At 38.5% G+C, this 25,515-nt stretch overlaps 3 protein-coding genes and 1 long non-coding RNA gene across 4 annotated transcripts; 2 read left to right on the top strand and 2 right to left on the bottom strand.

Moving 5' to 3' along the window:
- Positions 1 to 336: 336 nt before the first annotated feature.
- Positions 337 to 1,516, bottom strand: LOC128881470 (40S ribosomal protein S15Aa). The gene is made up of 4 exons (XM_054132521.1): positions 1,362 to 1,516; positions 837 to 971; positions 536 to 701; positions 337 to 468 (listed from the first exon to the last, which is right to left on the bottom strand). Exons 2-4 carry the CDS (start codon positions 967 to 969, stop codon positions 375 to 377), a joined length of 393 nt encoding a protein of 130 aa, XP_053988496.1. The 5' UTR covers positions 970 to 971; positions 1,362 to 1,516; the 3' UTR covers positions 337 to 374.
- A 444-nt stretch (positions 1,517 to 1,960) lies between these two features.
- LOC128881465 (ATPase WRNIP1-like) lies at positions 1,961 to 4,365 on the top strand. Its single transcript, XM_054132516.1, has 4 exons — positions 1,961 to 2,494; positions 2,563 to 3,388; positions 3,500 to 3,721; positions 3,988 to 4,365. The coding sequence occupies exons 1-4, from the start codon at positions 2,120 to 2,122 to the stop codon at positions 4,083 to 4,085; spliced, it is 1,521 nt and encodes a 506-aa protein (XP_053988491.1). The 5' UTR covers positions 1,961 to 2,119; the 3' UTR covers positions 4,086 to 4,365.
- A 219-nt stretch (positions 4,366 to 4,584) lies between these two features.
- LOC128881466 (protein slowmo-like) lies at positions 4,585 to 20,437 on the top strand. The gene is made up of 5 exons (XM_054132517.1): positions 4,585 to 4,807; positions 4,956 to 5,121; positions 9,017 to 9,103; positions 18,115 to 18,288; positions 19,112 to 20,437. Exons 1-5 carry the CDS (start codon positions 4,776 to 4,778, stop codon positions 19,346 to 19,348), a joined length of 696 nt encoding a protein of 231 aa, XP_053988492.1. The 5' UTR covers positions 4,585 to 4,775; the 3' UTR covers positions 19,349 to 20,437.
- On the bottom strand, positions 19,784 to 23,994 carry LOC128881468 (uncharacterized). Its single transcript, XR_008458081.1, has 2 exons — positions 23,879 to 23,994; positions 19,784 to 23,793 (listed from the first exon to the last, which is right to left on the bottom strand). It is a non-coding gene; the product is annotated as an uncharacterized LOC128881468 (long non-coding RNA).
- Between the last annotated feature and the right edge of the window lie 1,521 nt (positions 23,995 to 25,515).

Below are 25,515 nucleotides of genomic sequence, written 5' to 3'. Positions count from 1 at the left end.
TACGAACCATATGACATGCGCGCTGCATATTTGAATTAATAAATTATTAATACTATCTCGATACTTCAAGATTTACTTATCAAAACATAAGTGTATGAAGTATCATGAGTGTATAATTATGTAGAATATTTATTATTTATATCATGATGCAATTTTTATAATGTATTGTAAACCTAAATATAATTTATAAAGTTTCCAATTTTACATAATGAGACATTAACTTCAGGCAAACCAATTTGATCAATATTTTAAAAATATTCCCTAACCTAGATTTTCTTTACAGGAATAATGAGACAGGTTGTTGGGATATTTTTAATAACTTTAAATCTATACAGCTTATGATGTTAAGAAATTTTTATTGAATTAAATAAAAATTAAAAGAAAAATCCAAGTATTTTCCCTCCAAGATGTTTCCTCCTGGCTTCTTCGTGATCCATAATTCCTCCACTTGTGGTTAAGACGACGTATCTGCGACATAATTTTGCAGGTTATGTATGGAATTATTTAATCCTGATGCAAACTTCTGAATACATACCCGAACTGACGAGACGGCAAAAGATTGTTTGTCCACTTTTCGATATCGTTAATTGGAACATCAAATCTAGGGGAAATAACACCGCATTTGTTTAACCTTCCGCTAAGATTTACTACAACTTTGCCGCTGCGATGGTCATCGACGATTTCGAACTCTCCGATGTATCCTAAAGGCCAAGTGAATAATATAATAAAATCACCATATTGGTAACTAGTCAGTTTTAGAAATAAATACATGAAAGTGAAACTGATGTATATTTTAAGAACAATAAAAACTGGAGGATGCTTATATATGTTCTTACCTTTTCTCATCATAACAGTTAGAAACTTAATGATCACTTTTGAGCATGGTCTCAGGAGTACCTGTCTCTTTCCACGCTTCTCAGCGTTATTAATGGATTTGAGAGCATCGCTAAGAACGTTCATACGCACCATGACTGAAAATAAAACAATTTAAGATTACTGTCTATTTCTAAATGCAGTAAAGACCGCTTGATTATATATCTCTTAGAGTGACACAAAAACATAACCTATAACGAACACAAAATAAATTGTAACAATGCGATTCTGTCTTTTCGCAAATGCAAGCGTCACGCTTAATTTAAATGGATCGTTGATCGATTGTAAATTACATCATCTAAATTCAGTGAACAAAACAATAACGAGAAACAACTTTCCAGGTTCTACCGCACTGAGCACTATAGGGCCTACATACTTTTTTTCAACACTAAATTCGACAAAATATTACCATCGAACAATTGTTCGTTAAACTTAGTAGGTAATTCGCGATCAGTTTATATCGGATGAGTTTTAGACAAAAAGATTACCTGCGATTTACAATTTTGTTTATCACAGCAACGTACACGCTCGATTAGACGATTGAAAAAGAGAAGTTCCGAATCAGTGTTACCACGCTACCGCGTAAATCTTTTACTCTATCGAACAGAGATGGGCAAAACCCTAGACTTCGAATAAACCTGAAGTTTGCCGATATATATTGAACATTTTTCAAAGAAGGAAACGAGACAAACATATCAGGAAACTTCAGATTTATTCGAAGCCTAGGATTTTGCCAATCTCTGACTGAAAATCTAGAAATTCAACTAGGACCATAATACTTTTGCTAACCGTTATATTTAGTAACGATTAATAATATAAACGTAACGTTACGTACGTAAAGTTCGGGTTCATTTTTAACATTATATATTTGCGCTAACACAATATATATTCTATTCGACAAATAAAGTCACAGCCGACTTTAGTACTAGCGTTAGTACTAGAGAAACGTGGAAACACCGCTGAAGTCCAGATCGAGAGTCCTATTCACTAGAAAGATGGACAAAACCCTAGGCTTCGAATAAATCTGAAGTTTGCTGATAGTTTGTCTAGTTTCCTCTTTTGAACATTTTCCAAAGAAAGAAACGAGATAAAAACATCGGCAAACTTCAAATTTATTCGAAGCATAGGGTTTTGCCCATCTCTGCACTAGAGTTGACTAGAGTCGGCTGTGGTCTGTGGTTGTGCCCATCACATTCTAAATACTGTCTAAATACAAAAATACAAAAATATATAAAAGAATCTAAGAATGTTGTGTCCACTTTGTAGAAAAGAATATGCTATACAAGATATAGGAAATCACGTGGACTTATGTCTTTCATCAAATGGAATTTTACAGGAATCATCGTCTTCAAAAAAACCTTTGCTTGATAGAGAAATTGTTGATACAAATTTATCAAAAAAATGTAATACCAGCCCTATAACGAAAATGTCAAATATAAATCATTATAAAACAATTTCAAATAAAAAACATGTTGCTCTTGTTGATAAAATGAGTCCTATTTGCCTTATTGATTATGTAGGCCAAGAACATGTTGTCGGTTCTAATACAGTACTCCAACAACTACTAAAAAAAGGATGTATTCCCAGCATGATATTTTGGGGTCCACCAGGATGTGGAAAGGTAACATAATTATTAATTTTTGTATACCTTCAATTTCTAACGAAACTTATTGGTTAAATTTTTTTTAGTCATCCTTGACCAATGTCATATCACATTTATGCAAGGAAGTATATGCAGACAAAGTACACATTGTAAAACTCTCTGCAATATCATCTGGTATTGCTAGTATAAAAGATGTTGTTAAGACAGCAAAAAATGAATTTAAACATTGCCAAACTATTGTATTTATGGATAAAATACATCGGTTTAATAAACTTCAACAAGATATATTTCTACCACATATAGAGGCAGGTTCATTTACACTAATTGGAACTACCACAGAAAATCCATCTTACAGTTTAAATTCTGCTTTATTAAGTAGATGTCGTGTATTTGTTCTAAATAAATTAACAACATCAAATATACTGGAAATAATTTGTAAAGCAATTTCATCTATTAATGGAGAAATATATGATCCTCAAAATAAAATGCAATCAAATAGTTTGCAGAATAAACTAAGCTTTACTCCTAAACCAGACTTTGTTATTAGTAAAACAGTAACTAACTGGTTAGCAGAAGTATGTGATGGAAATGCACGTGTTGCACTGAATGGCTTAGAATTAGCAGTTAAAACTAAAGTTTTAAATAATCCAAACCCTTCCCATTTTACATCGATAACTCTTGAAGATATTAAAGAAAGTCTTAAACAGGCACATATGTTATCTGATGAAGAATCTAATAACTCTCATCATTTGTATTCTGCATTGCATAAATCGATTAAAGGTGGTAATGCAAATGCATCTTTATATTGGTTAGCAAGAATTATGGCAGCCAAAGAAGATCCTGTAGATATAGCAAGACGATTGGTCAGAATTTCAAGTGAAAATATTGGTTTAGCAGATCCAGATGCTTTAGGTATGTATTTTGAAAAATAAACAATGTGTATTTGTATTCATTAGATAGGTATTTAATACTTATCTAATAATATTAATAAAACAAATAATATTTAACAATTCTTTATATTAGGAATAGCTGTTCATACTATGCATGGATGTCAAATGATTGGAATGCCAGAATGTGATGTACTTTTAGGACAATGTGTTGTATATTTAGCTAGAGCACCAAAGTCATGTCTTGTATATAGTGCATTAGAATTTGCTAAAAATATTATTATGAATCATAAAGGTCCACAACCTGCAGTGCCATTAAACATTAAATCAGACCAAAGAAAATTTCAAACTATTATCGGTAAGATGTCACAAACAAAGTTTGTCTATTTCTAGAACTGTTTAAAATTAGGTATTTTCAACCAATATTGAATTGAATGTGCAATTGAACATCATCTCTAATTTACAGCTGCTTTTTTGAATTAGGGTAATAGTAAATTATATAGTAAGCAAGAAATCATTAATAACTTTATTATTATAACGATTGTTTTTATTGGGTTCCCATTCCCAATTAGGCAGGTTTTATATATTAGAGAATAGTAGCATTTTTTCTTCATGTTTTTTCAGGACACCACACGGAAAATTTAGTACAGAAAGAAGAGAATGTTAAAATGTATTTACCATTTGGTCTTGAACACACAAATTTCTTTCTAGAAAACTTCTAAACCTTCGGGCAACACCTTTGCTGATAAAATAGCATTTTAAATTTAACATGTTTCATTTACACTTGTTCATTGCATGTGTAATCATTTACTTTACAAAGTAAATGATTTATTTTATTTTGTTTATTTGTTACCTCTTACTGTTTAAAGTATTGTAATAAAGTATTTTGGAATATCATGGAAAGTAAATGTAGCGCGAAAATTACTTATAAATTACTGTACCAACATCCACGTTTGTAAAAGTTTATTTATGATCGAAATATAAATGGAGTCGTTAATTATTTTTAAGTATATTTTATTTTATTTCCTGGGATAATAATGTACTCGATTCGTTGTACAAATGTAACTCAATTTAAAATTAACGGGAAACTTGTATTTGTTTGAGAAATTCATTTTTGAATTGCGTAAAGTAATTTAAGATGTTCAACCAATGGCATGCACTTGATACACTGACCAATATTCGGTGATCAAGCGTACCAACTGTTGACAGATGAATATAGAACGAGACGACAAAGTTCATTGCAAATTGCAATGCAATTGTCTTCTACGGTCGTCTAAGTAATATTAGGTTTCGTCATTCGTAGTCAGTAGACGCACCTCGCTGTGGCGGAGTTGTATGTAATTTTGTATGTGACCGTTTTTAGTTTAAATTATAGTGTTAACGTTGTGTCAGACAGGAAAAATTATATAAATATGAAGATGTGGACGTCATATCACACGTTTGAGTGAGTGTCATGTATAGAAATTTCATTCATTAATAACTTTCAAGGCTATGATGTGGAAATATATGATAATATTTTTGTGACAATATAACAATTTCATATAGTAATTATGCACGGCATTAGAAATTGAAACATGTTCTGGAATTTTTAGGCATCCATGGGAGACTGTGGTAAAGGCAGCATATAGAAAATATCCCAACCCCGTAAACCCATGCGTTTTGGGAACAGATGTCATCGAAAGACGAGTCAAGGACGGTGTTTTATATTCACACAGATTGGTCACCAGTGAGTGGCGTTTTCCTACATGGATATTACGAGTAAGTACTTGAAAGTCATTAAAGATCTTTTCAACAAGGTGTTAACATAACCTCTCCGTTTAAAGTACAAAATTATTTGCACCTGAATCATGTGTCGTTTATGTCAATCTGATTACATAAACAAGGTACAGGTATATGTACCATTTTTGTATAAATTATCATTGGACTCTAATCATATTTTGCATAGAGAATGGTATAGTACGACACTATATTCGCCATGTATCAAAACCATTACAAATTCAATCAATATTCATTACAAATTATAATTTACATATTTGAATATAGTGTACTTGGTTGCTCACATATTTTTGTCTAAAGATGTGGGATTCTCTTAATTGAATTACTTTATTATCTTATTATCTATACATAGAATATGTATAGAATATTGCATGTCGTTGAGACACTGTATCGTTCAAATCTTAATTTTCTTTTTTGTTTCAAGTTCGGTCGTTCAATATAAAAAATGAACTATCAATTCTAAACAGTATGAATTGTACAATGTTATAGTATATATGCACGACTCAGAATCATACTTTGTTTCTGGAATGTTTATTCGTATTCAACATCATTTTGCTAAATGGGACAAATCTTGCACACAATGAATGAACAATTATGTAAAAGTAAGATATCATGATGGTAACGATTCCAAATTTTCCAGCAAATTCATTGTTAGTACATGGTAAGGCGACGTGAGCGTTGATATCGCGCAACGTCGCTAAAGTTTCAAAGTCGAGCATGCTGGTCGATAATAGCAGAATAGGGTACGTCAACCTTGCCGAAGCTTATCTATCTAGTCTTATCGATTGCAACAGCGCACTCTTGTGGAGTGGCCGCGAAGTTATTCGTTCGCATTCGACTTTATCAGGGCAGCATTTTTGACCTTTTATCCTTGAAAGTCTTAGCAGTATATTTTTCGAATTAAATAATGCCACACGTTACACAATTTTTCTGCAGAAGTGTTCTAAGCAATGATAGAAGATGCGGTATCACGAATCGTCTGTTACGTTCGTTGGATACGCAAAAGAGAATTGGCGATATGCCGCCGATTGTAAACCAGGAAGTTGCTTGCGGTTAATATTAGGGTGTCCCAGAAAGTATATATGCCCGCATGACGAACGTAGCGTGAGAAAAACAATTCAAAATTTAATTCCTTCATAAGACAACAGACGTTGTAACCGGATAAAGTGGACCAATTTGTCAATGTTCATTTTTTTACCCATATGTTCCTACAAGTCTTGTAATTAGGACAAGTATTAGTCTTAATTCACTCTCTTAATTCTAATAATTCTAAAAATTTCATTAAATTTTATTCATTCTATTTTATTATTATTGTAGTCTTGTAGCAGATAAAAAGACGAATTCAAGCATGTATAGTATATCGACCTTTGGTTGACTTTGTGAGAAGTGATTCTTACACAATCATACTCCAACATATTATACATGTTTGAATTTGTCTTTTTGTCAGCTACAAGACTACAATAATAATTAAATAATAAAAATATCTAATCCGTTTATGAAAATAAAGTTGATCTTCAAATGACCTTGAAAACTCGACCTAAATAAAAAACCGATACTGCATCCTTCTTTCCTCCTTACTTTTCGAGATATTCGAGATTTTGGCGGGAAAGACTTTAAATGAACACACTGTATATTATAATTGGTAGCGTTTGAAGCTGGACGTGGATATTATAATTGTTACACTTTTGTTATGGGAATAATAACAACACTAATGGTTACGTATATCTTTAAAATTCTCGTTCACTCGGAAATTGTGGCTTCTCATTTTCTTCATATTTTTTATACATATCTCTTCAAGAAATACAGCTTGCCCCGTTGAGGAATCACATGGTCCACGTTGAGAATCTCTGGTATAAGCGTAACGATCACCATACGCGTAAAGCTAAACCGTAGATTTATTTATCTGAAAGTTCAACCGTGTAAGAAATCAATCTACAAGCGGGGTCATGAAGCCGTTTCTTTGGCTGGCGCTAGTTTATGGACAAAACAAACAGTTTCACACCGTTTGACCAAATAATCTATACAAACACTGGCAGTAGCATAGCAGGAAATTGGAAACTTTCGACAACGCAGAGCAAGAAAAAGACGCGAAGGAGGTAGGAGGGAGGTAGAGGGCGGGATGAGACAGAGAATTACAAAACAACGACATCGACGGTATCAACTTTCATAATGAGTGTCTCTCCATCCCCCTCAACGCTCCGCTCTTTGGCAATCATCCAGCTAGACGCCTGCATTTTGGAATACACATCGGCTCTCTTACAACCTTCCTTAGCATCCCTGGTTCTTCCCTAGCCAACGGGAAGGGTAGGCGAGGGGTTGGGAGATTCTAGCTTCGGATCCTTTTCGGCTCGGCGAATTGCTTCCTTTCGCAGGATTTTCTATAAGCTTGGCCATTTCGCAAAGCCGTTCCGTTGTGCCGGTTCACTCGCACGAATGCCTCGAATCACAGTTCCGTATATAACGAATGCACAGTAACTAAAAGGTAAGAGGAGATCGCCTTTACTCCGCGTTTAGGCATTCTTGGAATTACTTGACGGCAGAGAAAAGTGCAAAGGCTCGTTCCAATTTGAGTTAGCCTTTTTTACTTTCTTAGTGATCTCGTAACTAAAAGCACCAGGTGTATAAATCAATCTAGACTTTTCGTTGATTACACGAAAACGCATAGGTGTTTCAATCGTAGTGAACTTGAGTTACAGAATAATAGAGTATAATATGAAATAATACTGTATAAAAGAGTGTAATGCAACGTAATACAGCATAACACAGTAACACAATCAATAAGGTTAGAACAAAAATGGATTACAGTTGTCGGTACTTTGTAGATTTCGTAACATTACTTGTAATATTCCCATGCACTACCTCGCAGCGAGTCGCTGTTGGATTGATGAATATTTTTGAGAAATTACCACATGCAATCTGATAAGGTTCGCCTTTGGAACTGAATATTGGGATGATTGTACATCGTTATGAAGGGCTTTGCGATAATTCCCACAGTCCTGTAATCAAGGTGTTTTCAATCAACGAAATATATGATCGATTACGAACAAATGCCAAATCATAGATATGTATTCTGAGTACGTTAATTATTCCGACATTCTTATTGATTTATTCATTGCTATGTTAAATTACGTCTATGTAAAATGTATGATATAGATGCTGTATTTGTACCGACGTGATCAGACTTCTTTTTAATTATTAAAGTATATTTAATTAATATTTGGTGCATGTGAAATGTCGACGTTTATTGATTAATTCTTCGATGACGCTTTTCAAATAACGAATAAGTTCTTATGCTAATAAATCTGAATCGATTAACTAATTTACATACCCACCGTTAACGTTATATTATGTCAACCTAATTATAATATTGTTGAATATAGCTATACCACTGTGAATGAAAAATTAGAGGAACACTTTTTCAAAACGGTCGAACATATCGAGGTTTTCAACCGATTTCAGTACGCTTGTTCCGGTAAAAAGTGATATAACGCGGTAAAAAATAAAATAAGTCCACATTTTTGTATGGGGTCAAGTGGCAGTGATGCTTTACCAAGTGGAAGAAGTTTCAATCCGATTGGTCCATCGGTCTCGGAGTAAGAAGTAGTATAAAATTTTTTGGTTTTTGCAAAGAAAACGGATAAAAAATGATAAATCGCAAAATGTCTCGATAACGGGAAGAGACCACCGAAGAGACATTCTCTACAAGATGCAATAGGTTTCATCCCAATTGGTCAAGCCATCTCGGCGTAATCACGGAACATACATTAACAAAAAAGAAAAATATATACACATATATGCATATACATGTCGAATTGAGTAACCTCCTCCTTTTCGAAGTCTGTTAAAAAGTCGCTTATAGTTTTCTCCTTTGTTCCAGTTAGCAGGGCACAAGGGTCCGTGCTACGCTAGCGAATGGAGCGAAGTTGATCCAATGGCTAGGGAAATGGTGGTGAAAACTGTGAACGTGAGTACTTACATTTGCTTCTTCATTATCGTTGTTTGTTAAGCAAGACAGTCAACCTTCCTGTGACACAATTAATTCGTTCTGTGTTTTACGGAAACCGCATACCGTTATAAGAAACTCGAAATTAGCACAAAATATAATAATTCCTACCGTGTCATAAGAAACTCAGAATTAGTATAAAACGGAATAATTTGTACCATGTTATAGGTAGGTCGTTTCAATTTTTGCTTCGCATAATACGAGAACCGCGTTCTGAATGTACATACCGCGTTATAGGAGTGTTTACTGTTCTATGAAAAGTATAATAGCAGTACTTGAAGCATTGAAAACGTTTTATACAATCCCGTTAATAACAGCTCCTTGTTACTATTACTTAATAATGCATAATTATCCCTTAGACGTCAGTCTTGAAAACGAGTTTCATTATGCTCGTCGATTAAATTTCATTTCAATATTCTAAACGTCGACCATTTATCGGACGTTTTATTCACGAGTTACGTACAATGGCTCGCAAAAGTGTTCGTATATAATATGATGGTGGAATTCGTTGAACTTAATTCTATTGATATTTCAATAGTACTAAATAAAATGTAATTAGTGATACATAATAATAAACACAGATGCTTACAATGACAGATGATTTTCAAATATATGAACTCTACCTTAATTATACCCAATTACATTATTTAAAATTGTTATTAAAATACTAGTAAAATTAAATCGACTAAATTTTGTTCTCGTGTACGGAGAGTTTTGCGAAGCACTGTATGCCGAAAAATGTACGGTTCCGATGAATCGATATTTCCCATTGCCCGTTCAGTTGCGATATACTATACGTATGTACTAATAGTGGGTCTGAAACGCAGGAATAGTTTCACCGGTCATTTTCACTTAATTCATTCCCTGAATCGAAATATCCCGTACAAAGTTTAATCAGTCGAATACGAACTTGTATGAAACACGTTCGTATGGTTATTGCATTGCATTTACACTTTATTGCGCGCGCATTACTGGACAAAGTACTTTGCACGCGTTTGTAATTTATCTTCCTGAAGTGAGATAAATTGAGGACGGGCGGTTCGATATTCGATGCGCGAATCTTGTTTTATACTTGGCGACGAATCGTGAAATTATGTTACGCGACGCATCGAAATTGAATTAAAGGGGTATTTTAGTCTAGAGCATCAATTTTCTGTTGAATTGATGAGCCGAACCGAAATTTTTCCTTGAGAATTAGCAAACTTTGAAGCGTTATAGCTTGAAAACTAATAAAAATCGGGTAAATACATTAAAACTTAATGAATTCGTCTTGAAAAGTACTATCGCATGGTATAAAAAAAAAAATATATAGTTCCATTTGAAAAACGAAACTTGACCATCATACCACGTTAAATAACAAAGTTAACAAAAATTCCTTCGCGCTGAAACATGAGCCCCATTTTACCATGGAATTTCCATATTTGAAATTATGCATTCGGTCGATAGTTTTGGAGTTAGAGCTCCGTATCACTTAGGCTGGGATACCCTGTATATTTAACGAGACGTTTTTGAACGTAGCCAAAGCAGTTACGACATCGGTCCTTTCATTCTCAGCATATAATACAGACGCAAAAAATTCTGGATGCTGGACGTTTCCAGTTCGAAAAGCAGATACATTTACTCGAGTTACAGACCAGGAGAAATCGGCACGTGTTAGGGCTGGGGTGCATAGCATCGCATCTGGAAGGCTGGATATGATAGGTTATTGATGCGCGCATTACCGGAGGCTGCATAGCTTCGTGGTCTCCTCGGAGGGATGCGCCAGGAGGGTTTCAGGAAGACAGGGCGGAAAACGGCGAAGGAAAGGTAGAGGAGCATTGCTCGTGGCTCCTTGTACGCGTCAAATATCGTTCTCGCGCTCCTTGGCCCGATCCTCGGCCAAGGAAGGAGAAAAGAGAGACCAGGATGCTCGATGCATTACTGATATGATGAACGATCCGCAGGTGGCTCTGTGGAAAAAGCGGAGCCCCTCCATCTACGACAGGCGGCTACGTCGATCGTTTTTACTTATAGTAATCCGACGAACCGAATACCTGTAGTATCAAGTATTTTAGATATACACGAAATGTATACGAAACTTTGCGTGGATTGGATTCTTCTAAACATTACAAAAATAGCACAAATATTCGTCTCCCCCCTTACTGTTGCGTCTGTTACTTGTATTTGAATTTTCTCAAACGAGTGGATCGTTCATCCTTCGAGGACAGAGGAAGTAACCGTCGTCCCTCAAGATCCTTGATGTCCTCTTTCCCGCCATCGTCTTTCCAATTAAGGTCAGAGACGGGAGCAGGAAGCACCGCCTGATATTTCCCCGTTGATCGTCTCACGCCTGCGTAATCTACGGGGACGCGTTTCCGCGTTTCCTGTTCACCGAGGGGCTGGGGATGAGGTTTAACTAAAATTGAGCAATTCCCCGCGGGACGTCGACGACGCTTTTTCTGCCTGTATCTGTCCTGTTTGGCGAGTTCTCGCACGAGGATGCCAAAGTGCACGCGCGTTCAGCGTGCATAGCCGCGTCGAAACATACGCACGCGAGCAAACGAGTACAGACAACATTGTACACACGCGTAATGTAACCAGTGTATTCTGCATAAGCTCGACGGAGTCCGGGCCAGGTTATAACCTATTCCCGTCGAATCCCAAGGGGGAGATATCTTTTAGCAATTTACCCCTATCCCTTGCCCCTCTCCGGATTCATGGCAGGGGCCGCTGCTGGTGCTGCATACGTTACGCGGGACGCATACGTATCGTTCCGCTGTTGGAACGTAATGCGGCATCGTATCGTTCAACCTAAACGCATCAGTCATATACAGGATGTATCCTAACGTATGGTACCGGCTTTAGCGGTCGATCGAGGATGCACAAGAATGAGAAAAGATCGTATACAGTGACTTATGAAATTGATCCCATGGAAACTTTCAAATAACTTCTCGAGTTTGTTTTTCGACCCACCGTGTAGGGCTGAGCGTCATCTTGCAGTAAACTGACCATCCAATTTCGCGTGCATATTGCTCTCAGAATTACTGCAATGTTGACAAATTTTCGTGGAAAAAACAGTTTCGAACGGAAGAGTATGAAGAGCATTTGAAAGACAGTCTTATAACGCTCGTGTCGTTCAACGAAAACCACTAATGAATGACACGCACAGTTGAAATTCAGTTTCAGAAGAAAGTTTTGTGTTGATTATTTTACACAATTGAGTTCTGTTAAAATAATGAAGAGTTGTGAATATAACACATTTTTGATGTTATCTGAAATGATATTACTAGAAATTATATTGACATAAATGGAGATTACTTTAACTCTTTGGCGGAATGGTAATTCTTCGGAAAATCTGGGATCTTATATCTGGGAATTATAAATCCACTCCACCTACACAGCAGCGATCGTTTCGAATTTCACATCTGTTCGACGTTACAGAGATTTTCTATCGACCAGATCTTGAAGGGAGACACAATCGTTGAATACCCCGTTTCGATACGTGTTGCGCCCCGATGGTCTGTGAATATCGTGATGTCTGAAACAATGCATCGTCGCGCTCGGAGAGTCGCGTTGCGACGAATACGAGCGCTCGCGAAAAAACGATGAAATATTTTCCCGTCGACGCGTTCGTCCGCGTCGGTGGATATATTATCGGATTATCCAGCAGATGTATTACAACATTGTTACGCGCGACGCTCGATCGCGTTAAGTTAATCGCGTTATTGTTTTAAATTTTGCTGCAGCGGGTGCCTGAATTTCGGGATTTGATTGGAAACTCGAAACTTTTATTGGACTAATATCGCTATAGTCAGGATATTTCGGGCAGAGATAGAAATTGAAAACTTTCAAGACCTTTTTCCTGAATTTCAACTTTTCGCAACCAACTTGTAACTTTATAATTTTTATTTTCAAAACTAAGCATCCTATGAATAAACTGTTGATATAAAAAAGTTTCGTCACATCGTTCCCTATAAGCTGATATTTTTTCAAAGTCCTTCGCAGTCAAAGGGAACCTGGGAGTTAACCTGGGAGTTAATTTCGAGTTTTCCGTAATCGTGCAAAAACCGAAGCCGATAGATCAATCAAGAGTCGCGCACGTGGAAACGGGCCTCCGCTCGGGGCTCACCGCAATACGTTGCCGTGCACGAAGGGAACCGGAACGATATTTTACCCGCGACGACTAGTGTATTCTCTCTAACAATCCCTTCTTCGTTCTGGCACGAATTTCCGTGCGTGCAGGCGCGAAAACCCGAGACACGGGAGATATAGAAGGATAGTAGGTGTGCGGCGGGGACGGAGCGGGTGGCATCGGACGAGAATTAATAACGGACGCGTGTATCGGTGATGTATCCTGGCCGTGTTCGGGGACTCCCCGTGGACTTTGCTGATGGAGAACTCGAGAGGGTTGCGTTTCGGGGTAGCGCGACGGGGCCGACTGGATGTGCCTGGCGACTGAATTATTGTACGCGTAGCCCACTAAATCATAAAAAGAACAAATTGCGCGGCGGCTGAACGCGGTATAGGGTCGGTTCTTGTTTCTCGAACGCGCGACCACCATACCATTTACGGGGAATTTTTATGCGCGGACGCGTGTGCAGCCAGCGCCAGCACTTTTTCAACCGATTGAAATATGGAGTCGCGAGACGAGACTGATTTAAGGGGATACACGCAGTTGTTACAGGCAAAACTCAAGAATTCTGTTTCGCAATTTAAATACATATTTTTATAAAAAATAAAGCGTAATTTTACGATACAAGTATTCAACTTAATATGTAAGGCTGATTTTGAAATATATTAATGATTTCTAAAAAATTAGATTTTTTAATGAAACTATCGTACATCACTAGGCGTACCAAATTATGAAATAAATTTATCTTTTTTATCATAGACAAAAAAAATATGTTCAAGTAAATACGACGGACTAGACAGTGAGTGATATCATTTTTTGTTTAAACTATTTTAAAGGAGAACTTTTTCAAATTTACATTTTCGACTTCCGACTTGTTTCCTTCAACACCTGATACCTGATTTTCAGAATTAATTTTTCAATTCCTTAGTTAACATTCCTGTCGGTCATACGTAGTTAACGTGGCGATCAGCGTGTTAAACTTTTCTAAAAATAATTTTTCCTTCGTGTCAATAATAATTCGATCATCCACGGTAATTTCTTTTATCGAGCAGTGCTGCCGTCGCTGTTGGAATCGACACGTTTCAATGCGTAGGGAAATCGGTGGCAGTCGAGTAGGGCCAATGATCATCGCACGTTGAAAGCCTGCATAATATTTCATACGGATCAAGAGAGCGTCGAGCGTATAGATTTGGGCCACGAACGCGGCCCACTGTTTGTTCAGAAATGTACATAGACGTGGAAACAAGTAATTGAATCGAATGTGCAAGGAAACCGCGCGTATCTATTCAGCTGAGAGTAGATGACTGGAAGCCCCCGTTTACACGATCTAATACGGATTTGTCAGCACACGATTCCCAATCTCCCCGAAATCCGCTGAAATCGGCGATTACCTCGAGCGAGAGAAAGCCCGAGGTCGAACTCCATCGAGGTCGATCCAGTTTGCGACGTTACGTCATGGTAGATTTGGGCTTCCGGCTGTGGCACCCTCTTGAGGCATCGAATGGTACGGCCAAGTCGGGAGCATACCCCAGACCCCGAACAATGCCGCCTCCAGCCAGATTGTAAAGTCCTCTCAATTATGCGGCGATGCTAATTACTCGCAAGTGCACACTGCACACTGAAGAAGGCTCTTTAACCGGCACAACGACCCTTCACCGTGCCGGGCTACCCTTCCGCTCTATCCTCGTTATATTGGCGAACGATGAAACGGAATCACCCAGAATTCTTGATTGGAGAGCGCCACGCTCGGTGTTTGCGCGACAGTTTACCTTCCTCTTTCCTAACAATGCCATTAGTACCTTCGCCAAGATTTAGGCTCTTTCCCCTCGGGAACAGAGAACAGTAGGCCGGTCCATATTTTAATGATTTTTTAAATCTATGTTACGCACCTTCTAAACACCTTCCAAATATATAAATATTCCTGTAAAATTTGAGCTCTTAATTTTAAAAATTATTTTTTCACTTCATAATTTATACTTTTTAACATGCAATATACACATTTGATGTCTTAAGAGAGTGTTTGGAAATTGACACGAATGTATTTATATTAATGAGCATGTAATTGTTTTCATGATGTGGATAACATTTCAACTGTCTGGCCTGTGAGAGGCGCATTCTACTTATGAAACATAGTCCGATACTTGTTCTACTGGTCTGATCAGGGTCGATCCTGATTTTAATTTTCTAGATAGGAACTGTGTACGTGCATTGTTGGAATATTTACTATAATTCGATCTCTTATTTTACTACAAAAATAAATGTACTGAGAATGTATGTACAATCTATACTATATGTATATCTGTCACTGCAGAATAAGAAAAGAGAAAGTTTAGGATATGGCCTGAATAGTATCGTAATAACACCTTCAAAAACTTCGTTGAGCTTACTTAAAATTGTACTATGAATTCCACGACGATAATAAGCGTTAAGTGGCATAAATACCCACTCCAAGTTAGATCTAGTTTCGTAAGAGAGGGTTGAAAATGCGATTCTCGCTTCAATGTCGCGTTAAATTCGTTATCCGCAGTAAAAGTCCGAAGACGAACTTTGTCTATGAGCATTCCCTCGCAACTCATTCGGCACAAGGGGCGACGTAATCGTCTTCGTTGCGTTTCAACGAGCACGAATGGAAAACAAGAGCGATGTGTCGGCACCAACCCGCGCAAGAGTAAAAAGAAACACGATAAAACAAAAAGTAAATGCTCGGCGCGCGATTAAATCCTATCAAGCAGACGATCGATCCCCTCTCGGACCTGGCGTCAACGACGAAGTAATTAATTCTCACCTTTTTTCGGACGAGAGTAGAGTACGAAAAGCGTACATCGTCGATCCCGTTCCCATCGCCTCCTCCTTTTCCCTATTCTAGTGCATCGGTTAATTGAAATTTTTCTCGTCAGCCGCGCGTCGAAACCGATGTTTGCCAATCCCTCGGTCTCCGCAGCAGGCACGGCGTTTGCTTTTCATTTACCGCAACATTGCGGTACGGTCACGTTTAGCAGTGCGGTTAGGCCGAAAGTCGTTAACTAAAATCGAAACTTGGGCGCCAAGGAGACGAACAGCGCACGCCGCGGCGAACTGGTAAATGTTTGGAGGGAGTCAGGTCTGGAGCGTCAGTCTTTAATCTAAACGAAACGATAAGTTTGATGTTTACAAAGAAATTTTTCATTATAAAAATATTCACGTGCAATGCTTATAAATATGTACATATTTATAAAGAAATATTTATTTAGAAACAACCAAATGAAACCTATCATTTAATTGGGACGAATTCTTGTAATAGACACAGATGGTATGGATAATTATGGAACTCACTGTACATACATTGTACGTATACTTTCGGTACATTTATTTTTATAGTAAAATTACAGGTTGAATTATGGTAAATGTTCTAACATATTCCAGCAAAATAAATATAAAAAATTCGTTGTAAACGAGAAGATGAACAAAATGGGTTTGTCAAATGGAAATAACGTTCACGCGATGTCATCAGCGTGCTCGCCGATAGCGAGAACAAAGAACTGTGTTCGACAGTGTCGAAGGGGGTCGGAGCATGAATAGCGATTCCCGCTCGTTAGGCGAATTAAACCATTTTCCGAAATTCGCGGTCCGCGTAATTGATGAAACGCTATTCGAAACGGGACTTTAATTTTTCCAACTCCTCCGATTGTATGTGAGCGACGAAGTCACAAGATCGCGGGAGGGGTGACCGCGAATCGAGGGGGTGGAAGGCAGTCGCGATGTAACACAGTCGACTTCACTGATTGCCAATATGGCGGAGAGCATAGAGGACCGTGCCTCTCTATCTCGACCAGGGTGGGCTCCACAATACGCCTGCGGGTGTTAATTCCCCCGTGAAACGTATTGCACCCTCGCGATTCAATTGTTCCAGTTCCGCGGCCATAGTGCTTCACGCTGCAACGCTACGAATGAGTCGCACGCAGCTCATAATGATGCAATTTTCGGAGTGGCGAGCGCGCGTCATCATCATTACCCCCGTACGAACCGGTACCTCGTCACCGCGAGGATAAAAGTGAACTCGAGAAATGCGAAACGTGCAATTGTTGCACTGTGTCTTCCCTTCCATTGCAACTGTCGCCTCCTCTCGTCTCTGGTCCTATTGTACTTGGCTCTTCCGCGGAGTGATCTCCATCAAAGTGGATCACCTAATTAGTTTTCTCCTTTCAGAGAGTTATTCTCATTTCGCGGGATACGAAAATGAATTATTCCGCGACCTGGGTCGGGGGAGACCCGAGCGAAATTTCACTATAGAATTTCTCCGAAATGAAGGATAGTAGATTTTGGTTCCTGTTTTTAATTGGACTTTAAAAATTATTGTAAAATATTGCAAAAAGGGTGCGAATAGTATTAATAGTAGTAGTAGTAGTAGTAGTAGTAATTTCTTTATTTCATTATCATCTCGATATTGTAGATAGGGATAGCGCCTCCTATTCATACGATACACTTAACACATTAAGGACCGCTAAGAAATCTGCGAGACATGCGTCTAGGATCGCACGTTTTTGGGCAAACATGTACGTTACTAAAATCATCATAACTTAATTATTTGTGAAGCAATTTTTGTGAAACTTTCAGAAATTGTAAAATAGGATGCATTTGAGGTATTATTAAAAAAAAAGTTGTTGTTTAATAATTATCATAATATTTTATTTAAAAATCGATTCTACCAAAGTTTAAAGCACCGGCAAATAAGCGAAAAAAACATGAACGCAATAGAGTTTAATACATTGACTATTGATGTAAATACTTAAATCGACAAAGTAGATACAATGTATCAAAGTAATTGCCTAATGACAAGAATTTCAAGAAATCGTTCAACTCGAGATTTGTATTTTTGTTGGAGGTGAGCCTGGGGAAACACGTCTCAGTCGGCGAGGAAGTTAAATACATGCCGGACCCGCAAGACTCCCAGAAAACAGTGTTAACGCAACAGGCGGTCATCTCCATCTCAGGTGTGCCACTCATTGATTATTTGGAGAGGTTACTGACCATGACTATCGAACAAAACGCCAAAAAGGTAAGTGGTTCTATATTTTTCTGATTTTCCGTACAACTTCTGAAGCTCGTCGATTTAGGGGCTTATACTAATCGAGAGACCGAAGAAAGTAGTTTTTCAAGATTTTTGTGTAAAAAGGTGTTTGGATTTATTTTATTGAAGTTTTTTGCATTGGATTAAGTAAGTCCGCGTATATACATATATTTTGCGTTTACGAAAATATTAATTTTTCGGCATGCTACGCTCGATTTCCGAGACCATATCCAAAAGAAGATTTTTTGTGTTTAACACGTTGATTGCTATACTAATTAAACGCTTATTAAAAACACGCGAATTAAGAAAAATATGGATGGACTGTTTTTGATATCGTAATCTTGTAGCTGATCAGAAATAAATTCACACATGTATAATATGTTCACCTTTAGACGACGTTCTAAGGAGTTATTCTTACAAAATTATACTCTGACATACATAGTCAACATATTATACATTTCTTTTAATTTGCCTTTTTGTCAACTGTAAGGTTACAATAACGAAAATACCTCGTCCCATTAAAAAAAATGCCAATTACCTTGAAATCTCTTTAAAAAAATGACCTTTAAAAAAAAATTCTTTCATCATTACATGCGCCCCTTCAAACAAACAGTGTCCTACACATTTTTTTCATAAAATCAAAAGTAACAGCGGTATGTAACGCTCTCTATATTTTCCGTATTACTGTAAGTCATAAATGCATAAAATCCGCAATCTATTTGTGATGAACCCGAAATTGCGACGCACACGCGTGCAAATGAACTTTGCTGCTTGCATGGAACATTGTGTCTTCAGCACAATTGCGTTTCAGGGACGGCAGGCGGTGGAATGGGTGATCGAGAAAATCCACGGAGAGATGAAAGATATCGCATCTACCGCGGCGAAGTCGACGGACGATCTGCTAAACCAAACGCGTCGTCAGTTGGACGACATCACGAATATCACGATGCGTAGCATGGACGATCTTCAGAACGTGGCGAAGAAATCATTTGACGAGTTTCAAAACCTCACAGCACCCCCGCCTTCACAGTCGATACCGAAATTATAGCTAATGTTTCACGTTAGCTTCGATCTCTTTACCTAACGCCTCGTACAACTTTGCCGGAACGATTGGAATCGAAACGTAGACAGCAGCGATCGATATCTCTCGGATGTGTACAGGAAGGGATCGAATACCGACATCATCGATTTGAATAAGTTGTCCCTTTTATCACGCAGAGTATCTCGTCTGAAATTGACTTTTACTATTTTACCGAACGAAATAATTGCATTTAATCAAGTAATCAGCTGGCTGATGCTTGCAGCGCATGGATCATGCAAGGAAGTAATTGTTTGCACAGGTCTTTCGTTCAAATATTCGATACGTTTTCCACGAGCGCAGAGAGCGAGAGAGAGGGAGAGAGAGCGATCAATCGCGTGCAATATCCTTATCGTTCCGTAGAAGTCGCTTTAGCGAAAGAGATGTAGCTATAGTGAGCAATTAAAGTGATTAAAGCGGTTCTGAAGACATTGATTTTTTTGCCAGCATTGTACCATCGAAGAAGCAGTTTCCTGTGTTAGATTTATAAACGACAGATGGAAACATTTTGATAAAACAAACGAAGAAACTATGCCAGTATAGTATTTGCAAGATATGTTCCTCATCACTAGATCATTCGATAACCAGCGTGAGATTAGTGAACCGTTCATTTTTCAGCTTCATTTGCGCTTTAACATCACGTCTACCGAATAACAAAACATGTCGCGCACGCAGAGGAACTAAAAGATCTTCAAATCACTCGATGTCTATGTTTAGCTACTGTCTTGTGTCAAGCTTACGTTTGATTGTATTAGATTTAGATTCGGCCAAGTTGTTGTCTAACAAGTACAACTCATCATCGCGTATCGATTACTTCTCGCGCGTTGCTTGTGCAGCAGCTTGGCGGTAGTTAAGTGAAGTAGCTAATAAATGTGATTTAAATTATTACATGAAAACAAATTCATAGAAACTTATATGTCGCGTAGAAGTTAGTGCACATTTTGTAATGTTAACTAAACAAAGCGTAGCTACAGCTAAGTTCGTTTACAATGACATTAGCAAATCTGTAAATAAATACGAAGCCACAGAGTTAAATACATATATGAATTTTCAAAGCAATTTCCTGTGTCACTTCCCACTATCGTATATTGTACCTCTTTTTAACCGACTTCGAAAAAGGAGGAGGTACTCTCAATTCGATTCGTATATTATTTTTTTAATGTCTGTTCAACGATTACGCCGAGATAGCTTGACCAATCGGGATGAAACCTTTTGCACCTTATAGAGGATAGGACACTCGTTGACCCTTGATTCCGTCTTGAGCGTGACACATGGAACAAACACGAACACTCCGCGGATGGTGCATGATTATTTACACGAGCACCTGGCTGACGTTGGTTTAATTAACCCTTTAGTTTGTCATTTACTTTGTGACAATTGTGACCGCACGTGCCATAGTTTCCCAGCGAGTGGCCCGTGGACAGGGACAAACCAACATCTGACAAAGTGATTTAGTCACCCTTCGACGACTCACTCACTCTACTCGCTCGCTCGCGAGATGATTGAATGCGTGAAGAAACATTCAAAAATTAATTCTTCTTTAAGATATTATTCAGGAATGTGGTAAGTCTTCTATATCTGTTTCTTTAAATTTAATTGGAGTAATTTTTGTATTAATCAATCTCATTATGGAAGGCTTTGGGGACAAGATTGGATTACCAGGAAACTCTCCGTAGCGATTTAATTCCTGCATAAGAAGGTTTTATTTCAACACCTTCAGATATGGAAGAATCATCTGACTATGACACCTCCAAAGCTAAACTATCTAGAATACCCGAGCATTCAGAATCCTCAGCATCATCTACTGAGCCTGCATCAGGGACAAATGAGATCATCAATGAGTTTAGAGTCATGAGTTTTTTTAGATTCATTATTTATATTTAGTTATATTTAACATGGAGAAATAATTTTGTCCTTTTTCAACGATTTATAGAGTGTCCCACCTAAAACATACCACCTGAATATCTCTTTCAATTGAGAATGAAAACTGTGGTCAGAATGTACATGAACAGCTACGTCTCACGGTGACCTCCGAGGAGTGACAGCTGATATCTTTAATTTTTTTCGAGGTAATACTTCAAGAAATTACAATAAATTATATACATATATTTTTTAAATAAATGGGACGACTGGAATCATGAGAACCGTCGAACTACCTCTTTTTTTTTATTTATTTTATAGCACTTCCTATACGGCGTTCATGTTTGTAATTCTGACAATAGACGTGTTACCCCGTTATTCCAACTGATACCCACAATATTTCTCTCTCATGAAAAAAAAAAAAAAAAATTGAAATTTGAAATAAAAAGATCCAATGGAACTGTCAGGGAATATTATCCCAGGTGGTTGGTCGATTCCCGGTATCATTCGAAATCGCGTCGCCACGAAATATCCCCGGCTACTTCTCTCTTTTTCCGCCAGCCTCGTTCGCCTCTTTCGCAATCCTCCAATTCCCTCCGGAGGATATTCGCGCGAGTCAGCGAGCGGTTCTACGCGTCGAGGACCGAACCATTGCTCGCATCATACGGGCCAAGTATCGATTCAACGGTGGAGGACCGGTCTCGACATTCCGCTCGAGCAATTTCCACCCAGGGTGGAATTTCGACCGTGGTCATTATTGTTCTCCGCGGTCCAGAGACAATTTCCATCGGTTTACTCAAATCTGGCCGGCACTCTAGGTAAGTAGAAAGAGACAATGGAGGCGTGGCACGCGAGGTTGGTCCCCACATCAGGAAGTCGCGGCCTATCGGGGCATGAAGCAGACGAAATTTGACAACGGGCACGGAGCAGCGGTATGTAAGAGATAATTGATGACGTTACGGTTCATCGCTCGCTACTCGGTTACCGGACACGAACAAATATTGACAGCTTCCGATCACAGCGTAGGCTGGCCAACCCTTTGTACGTGGCTCACGCACACATGCACTCTCTCGATGTCTGCTCGATTTCCTGTCGAAATAGGTTCGCTTAGTCCCTCGTACGTTAGTAAATCAACGTCCCTGGTTGGACGTGCATGTCAAGCAAGTTTCGTAAATTAAAGTGGCCTCGTTTGGCCCCCTCCGTCCCCCGAAAAGCCACGGGACCGCGGTGATGGCTATTCGTTGCGCCCGACTTTATGCTTTGAGGACAAAGCGACGGTTTTCCCTTTTCGCGTGGCTACTTTTATCTCGGAACAGCCCCGTGCGTTTTCCGTGGCTTCCACGAACGCGAAATTACGCTCGGAACTTAAGTCCCTGGAACTTGAACGACTTTGGTCTTCGAACGATGGGGAGCGAGCCGTATAGGCGTGCTTCCGACCGAGCATAGTTTCGAGAGGACATCGGCGTTCGTGGCGCATTGTTCATCTTTAATTGTCTGTACGGTTCTCGCTTTGGCATTTCGCGGAGAACACGTCCACAAAGGCAGTCCCTCTTCCCGTAAGACGCGCCGTAACAAGTTTCTCAAAATTCGATTAGGTATGTTCCTCGTCTTGTGTCGTTACGTCCGATCGTCCGATCGTTTGCGATAGGACAAAGGAACGCTTGCTGTCGGTCTGTTTAAAGCTCCCGCAATCCGTGTAATCACTTGCTTGGAAAAGTCAGAGTTCGGACAAGATTGGTTGTCCGTCTGCCTCCTCGACTGCACTCTGCGACAAAATTGTAGGGCATCTTTCGATTCTTTGTGTTCCTCAAAAGAATAATGTGCACGAAGATTTCATATATAGAGTAAACCACCCAAATCCTGACATGTATGTATTTTTTTTCAAAAATTAATTTACTCAAAATTAATTTTCAAACTCAATTTTACACACTGCATTTATTCCATCTATTTTCAAATTTTAATCTAGAAAATTACTGGCAGTTGATTTTCACATGAGTGACCATCCTTAAACGTAACATGCTGTATATTTACATCTTTTCAAATTTTACACACACGATAGTCGTTAAAAAGTTCAAAGTGTTAGAGTTACCCCGTTCGAGAGTCACTTGAAACCTTGAAAGTGATCCGATTTTCAAGGCCGTACCTGCTTAGTCCATTTTCCATCCGTTTACCTTCGCTTTTCCGAGGAACGAAGAGTTTCAAAGGCTCGAGAGACGCTCATGGTTTACACATCGCGGTGGTATTCTCTCATCAAGATCCGTAAAAGCTCTCGGAGACGATCGACCGTAAAAGTCGGCGACACGGTCAAGGAAAGATTCTTCTGGGTCTCTCAGTTCTCGATTCACGATCTCGTGAAAGATCACCCTCTACATTTGTGGGCGCTGTCTTGTATACTTTCTTTCCTTATCCGAGCTTCCCATCCTTCCAGGTTGAATCCCGCGTCCTACGATTCCACGAGAGGATCGCAAACTCTCCGTTCGTGGATATGTTCGTGGCGATAAATTTAACCGCGTGGCTTCTTCGGTCCGAACAATTTCGAGAGTTCACATAGGAATCTAAAAGTTCAGTGGAATTAGACTCGAAAGTATGAGAAAAATATTCAGCGAGTATTACTAATCCAGTTTAGAAACAATATCATACTTTTTGTATTATTTATAATAGGAAATGTCCAAGTTTCCGAACAGTATAGCTGACTTTAGGAATAGAATGCCTCGAATAATTGTTCGAATAAACGCGAGACCCTCGCGTAATTCAAATTGATTACGCGCGAGGGAGCACATTTTTCGGAAAAAGCTGTTTCCATGAAATAAAAATAGTTTGTCGAAGTAAGCAGTTGCACGATAGCCAGTTTCACTGTTCGAGGATGTTGGGTATTCAACAAATCCTGCTAATTCGTTCGTTTTATGCATCGTAAATATTGAACTTTTAATGAGTTTGCGTATACACAGTGTTCTCGAACCTGTTTTCAAACAGTTAGCCAAGCTTTCCCAACGTATTCTGCGAATCATATCGATGGAAAGATTTCATGCAAACATGGGGGCTGCGAGTCGCTATTGTTCGGCGTTACTCCGATACGATAGCTGTAGAGATTGTTCTCTTGAGAGTTTTAGTTCTTTTTTTTTAAGTAAACTTGCAATCGATGCTTGTAAATTGAAAAAGCAAATCAACAACGTAGGTAAGCTGTATAAATATAATATTATTCATGGTACATTTCGGTGTATAGCTTTGGAACAATTTGCCTAGAGAATAATAGGGGGACAAGTATATTTTCATAATAATCACAATTCCCTTGCGTGAAACACTTCGGAATTGTAATCCATTGTTGTGTAATAATAATTCAATGCTACGCATAACACGGAAACTGCGTTTAGATGCGAAGTGCGCAATGCGAAGCATGTTATCCTGCTTTACTACGAGCTCTCGTTGCGCTTAATGCGCACCTAGCATAAGCGTTTTCGATTGGGGCGCCTCACATATTTCAGGGAATGAGATCGGTATGCTTGTATGCTCATGTGGGTGGGTTTGTTGAATGGTGGTTATCCCGGGGAAGGGAAAGTTCCTGGCTTTCCTATCAACCTATATTATCCGCGGATTCTTGGGAATCAGTCCACGCTATTAATAAAAGCCACGTGTGATTCATGAATTAATAATACTAATTGTAGTTTGTAGCTTCGTTTGTTCTATATTTGCTATATTATAAATTCTAGTTATCGTTATAATTATAACTATAAATTAGTTTATTTAAACGTTGTAATTGCAAAGATATTCGATTCATTCAAATTTCATACACATTTCTGATAAAATGCAAAAAGAAAATCAATTTTTTGAAATTTCTAGACCAGAATACCATGGTGCACCTAATTCCTTGTACTTATTTGACAGAATGTAAAAGGTGTTGCGTCTTATGTTTCTGCTATACTTTCCGCGTCATAATTAATTTTAGGAGATATCACAAGAAATTTGTCGATGAGGAACAGCGAACGTGCATGCAGTGTATGTTCTACATATAACGCAGCTACGTAGATAATAACGGATAGAATGTTGAAGCGTTCCGGACAACGTGGCGCATACGCTTCGCCTATTAGCATACAATTATCTTTATGGTTCTTTTATGATTCATATTTAGTAGCAGTCTCGCGCGGTTTTCGCTTCGTTGCCCGGCGGAGTTTCAGGTTCGGAACTTTTACGATCGCACTTGTTCCTAAACCTAACGTTCCTCGGTTCGCTCCTTATCACCGTTTCTCCCGCGCAGCACCTCCAGCTAATCTTACTAAATG

The sequence above is a fragment of the Hylaeus volcanicus genome, chromosome 8 (assembly GCF_026283585.1).
Source record: "Hylaeus volcanicus isolate JK05 chromosome 8, UHH_iyHylVolc1.0_haploid, whole genome shotgun sequence".
In the NCBI taxonomy this organism is placed as follows: Eukaryota; Metazoa; Arthropoda; class Insecta; order Hymenoptera; family Colletidae; genus Hylaeus; species Hylaeus volcanicus.
This window is presented reverse-complemented; position numbering and strand designations above follow the sequence as displayed.

Coding starts and splice junctions, on each gene's coding strand:
- LOC128881470 (XM_054132521.1), bottom strand. CDS start 969: ATGGTGCGTATGAACGTTCTTAGCGATGCTCTCAAATCCATTAATAAC. Junction 702..836: donor AACTGTTATGATGAGAAAAG/GTAAGAACATAT, acceptor CTTGGCCTTTAG/GATACATCGGAGAGTTCGAA. Junction 469..535: donor TTGCCGTCTCGTCAGTTCGG/GTATGTATTCAG, acceptor ATTATGTCGCAG/ATACGTCGTCTTAACCACAA.
- LOC128881465 (XM_054132516.1), top strand. CDS start 2,120: ATGTTGTGTCCACTTTGTAGAAAAGAATATGCTATACAAGATATAGGA. Junction 2,495..2,562: donor GTCCACCAGGATGTGGAAAG/GTAACATAATTA, acceptor AATTTTTTTTAG/TCATCCTTGACCAATGTCAT. Junction 3,389..3,499: donor AGCAGATCCAGATGCTTTAG/GTATGTATTTTG, acceptor TCTTTATATTAG/GAATAGCTGTTCATACTATG.
- LOC128881466 (XM_054132517.1), top strand. CDS start 4,776: ATGAAGATGTGGACGTCATATCACACGTTTGA. Junction 5,122..9,016: donor TTCCTACATGGATATTACGA/GTAAGTACTTGA, acceptor CCTTTGTTCCAG/TTAGCAGGGCACAAGGGTCC. Junction 18,289..19,111: donor TCGAACAAAACGCCAAAAAG/GTAAGTGGTTCT, acceptor ATTGCGTTTCAG/GGACGGCAGGCGGTGGAATG.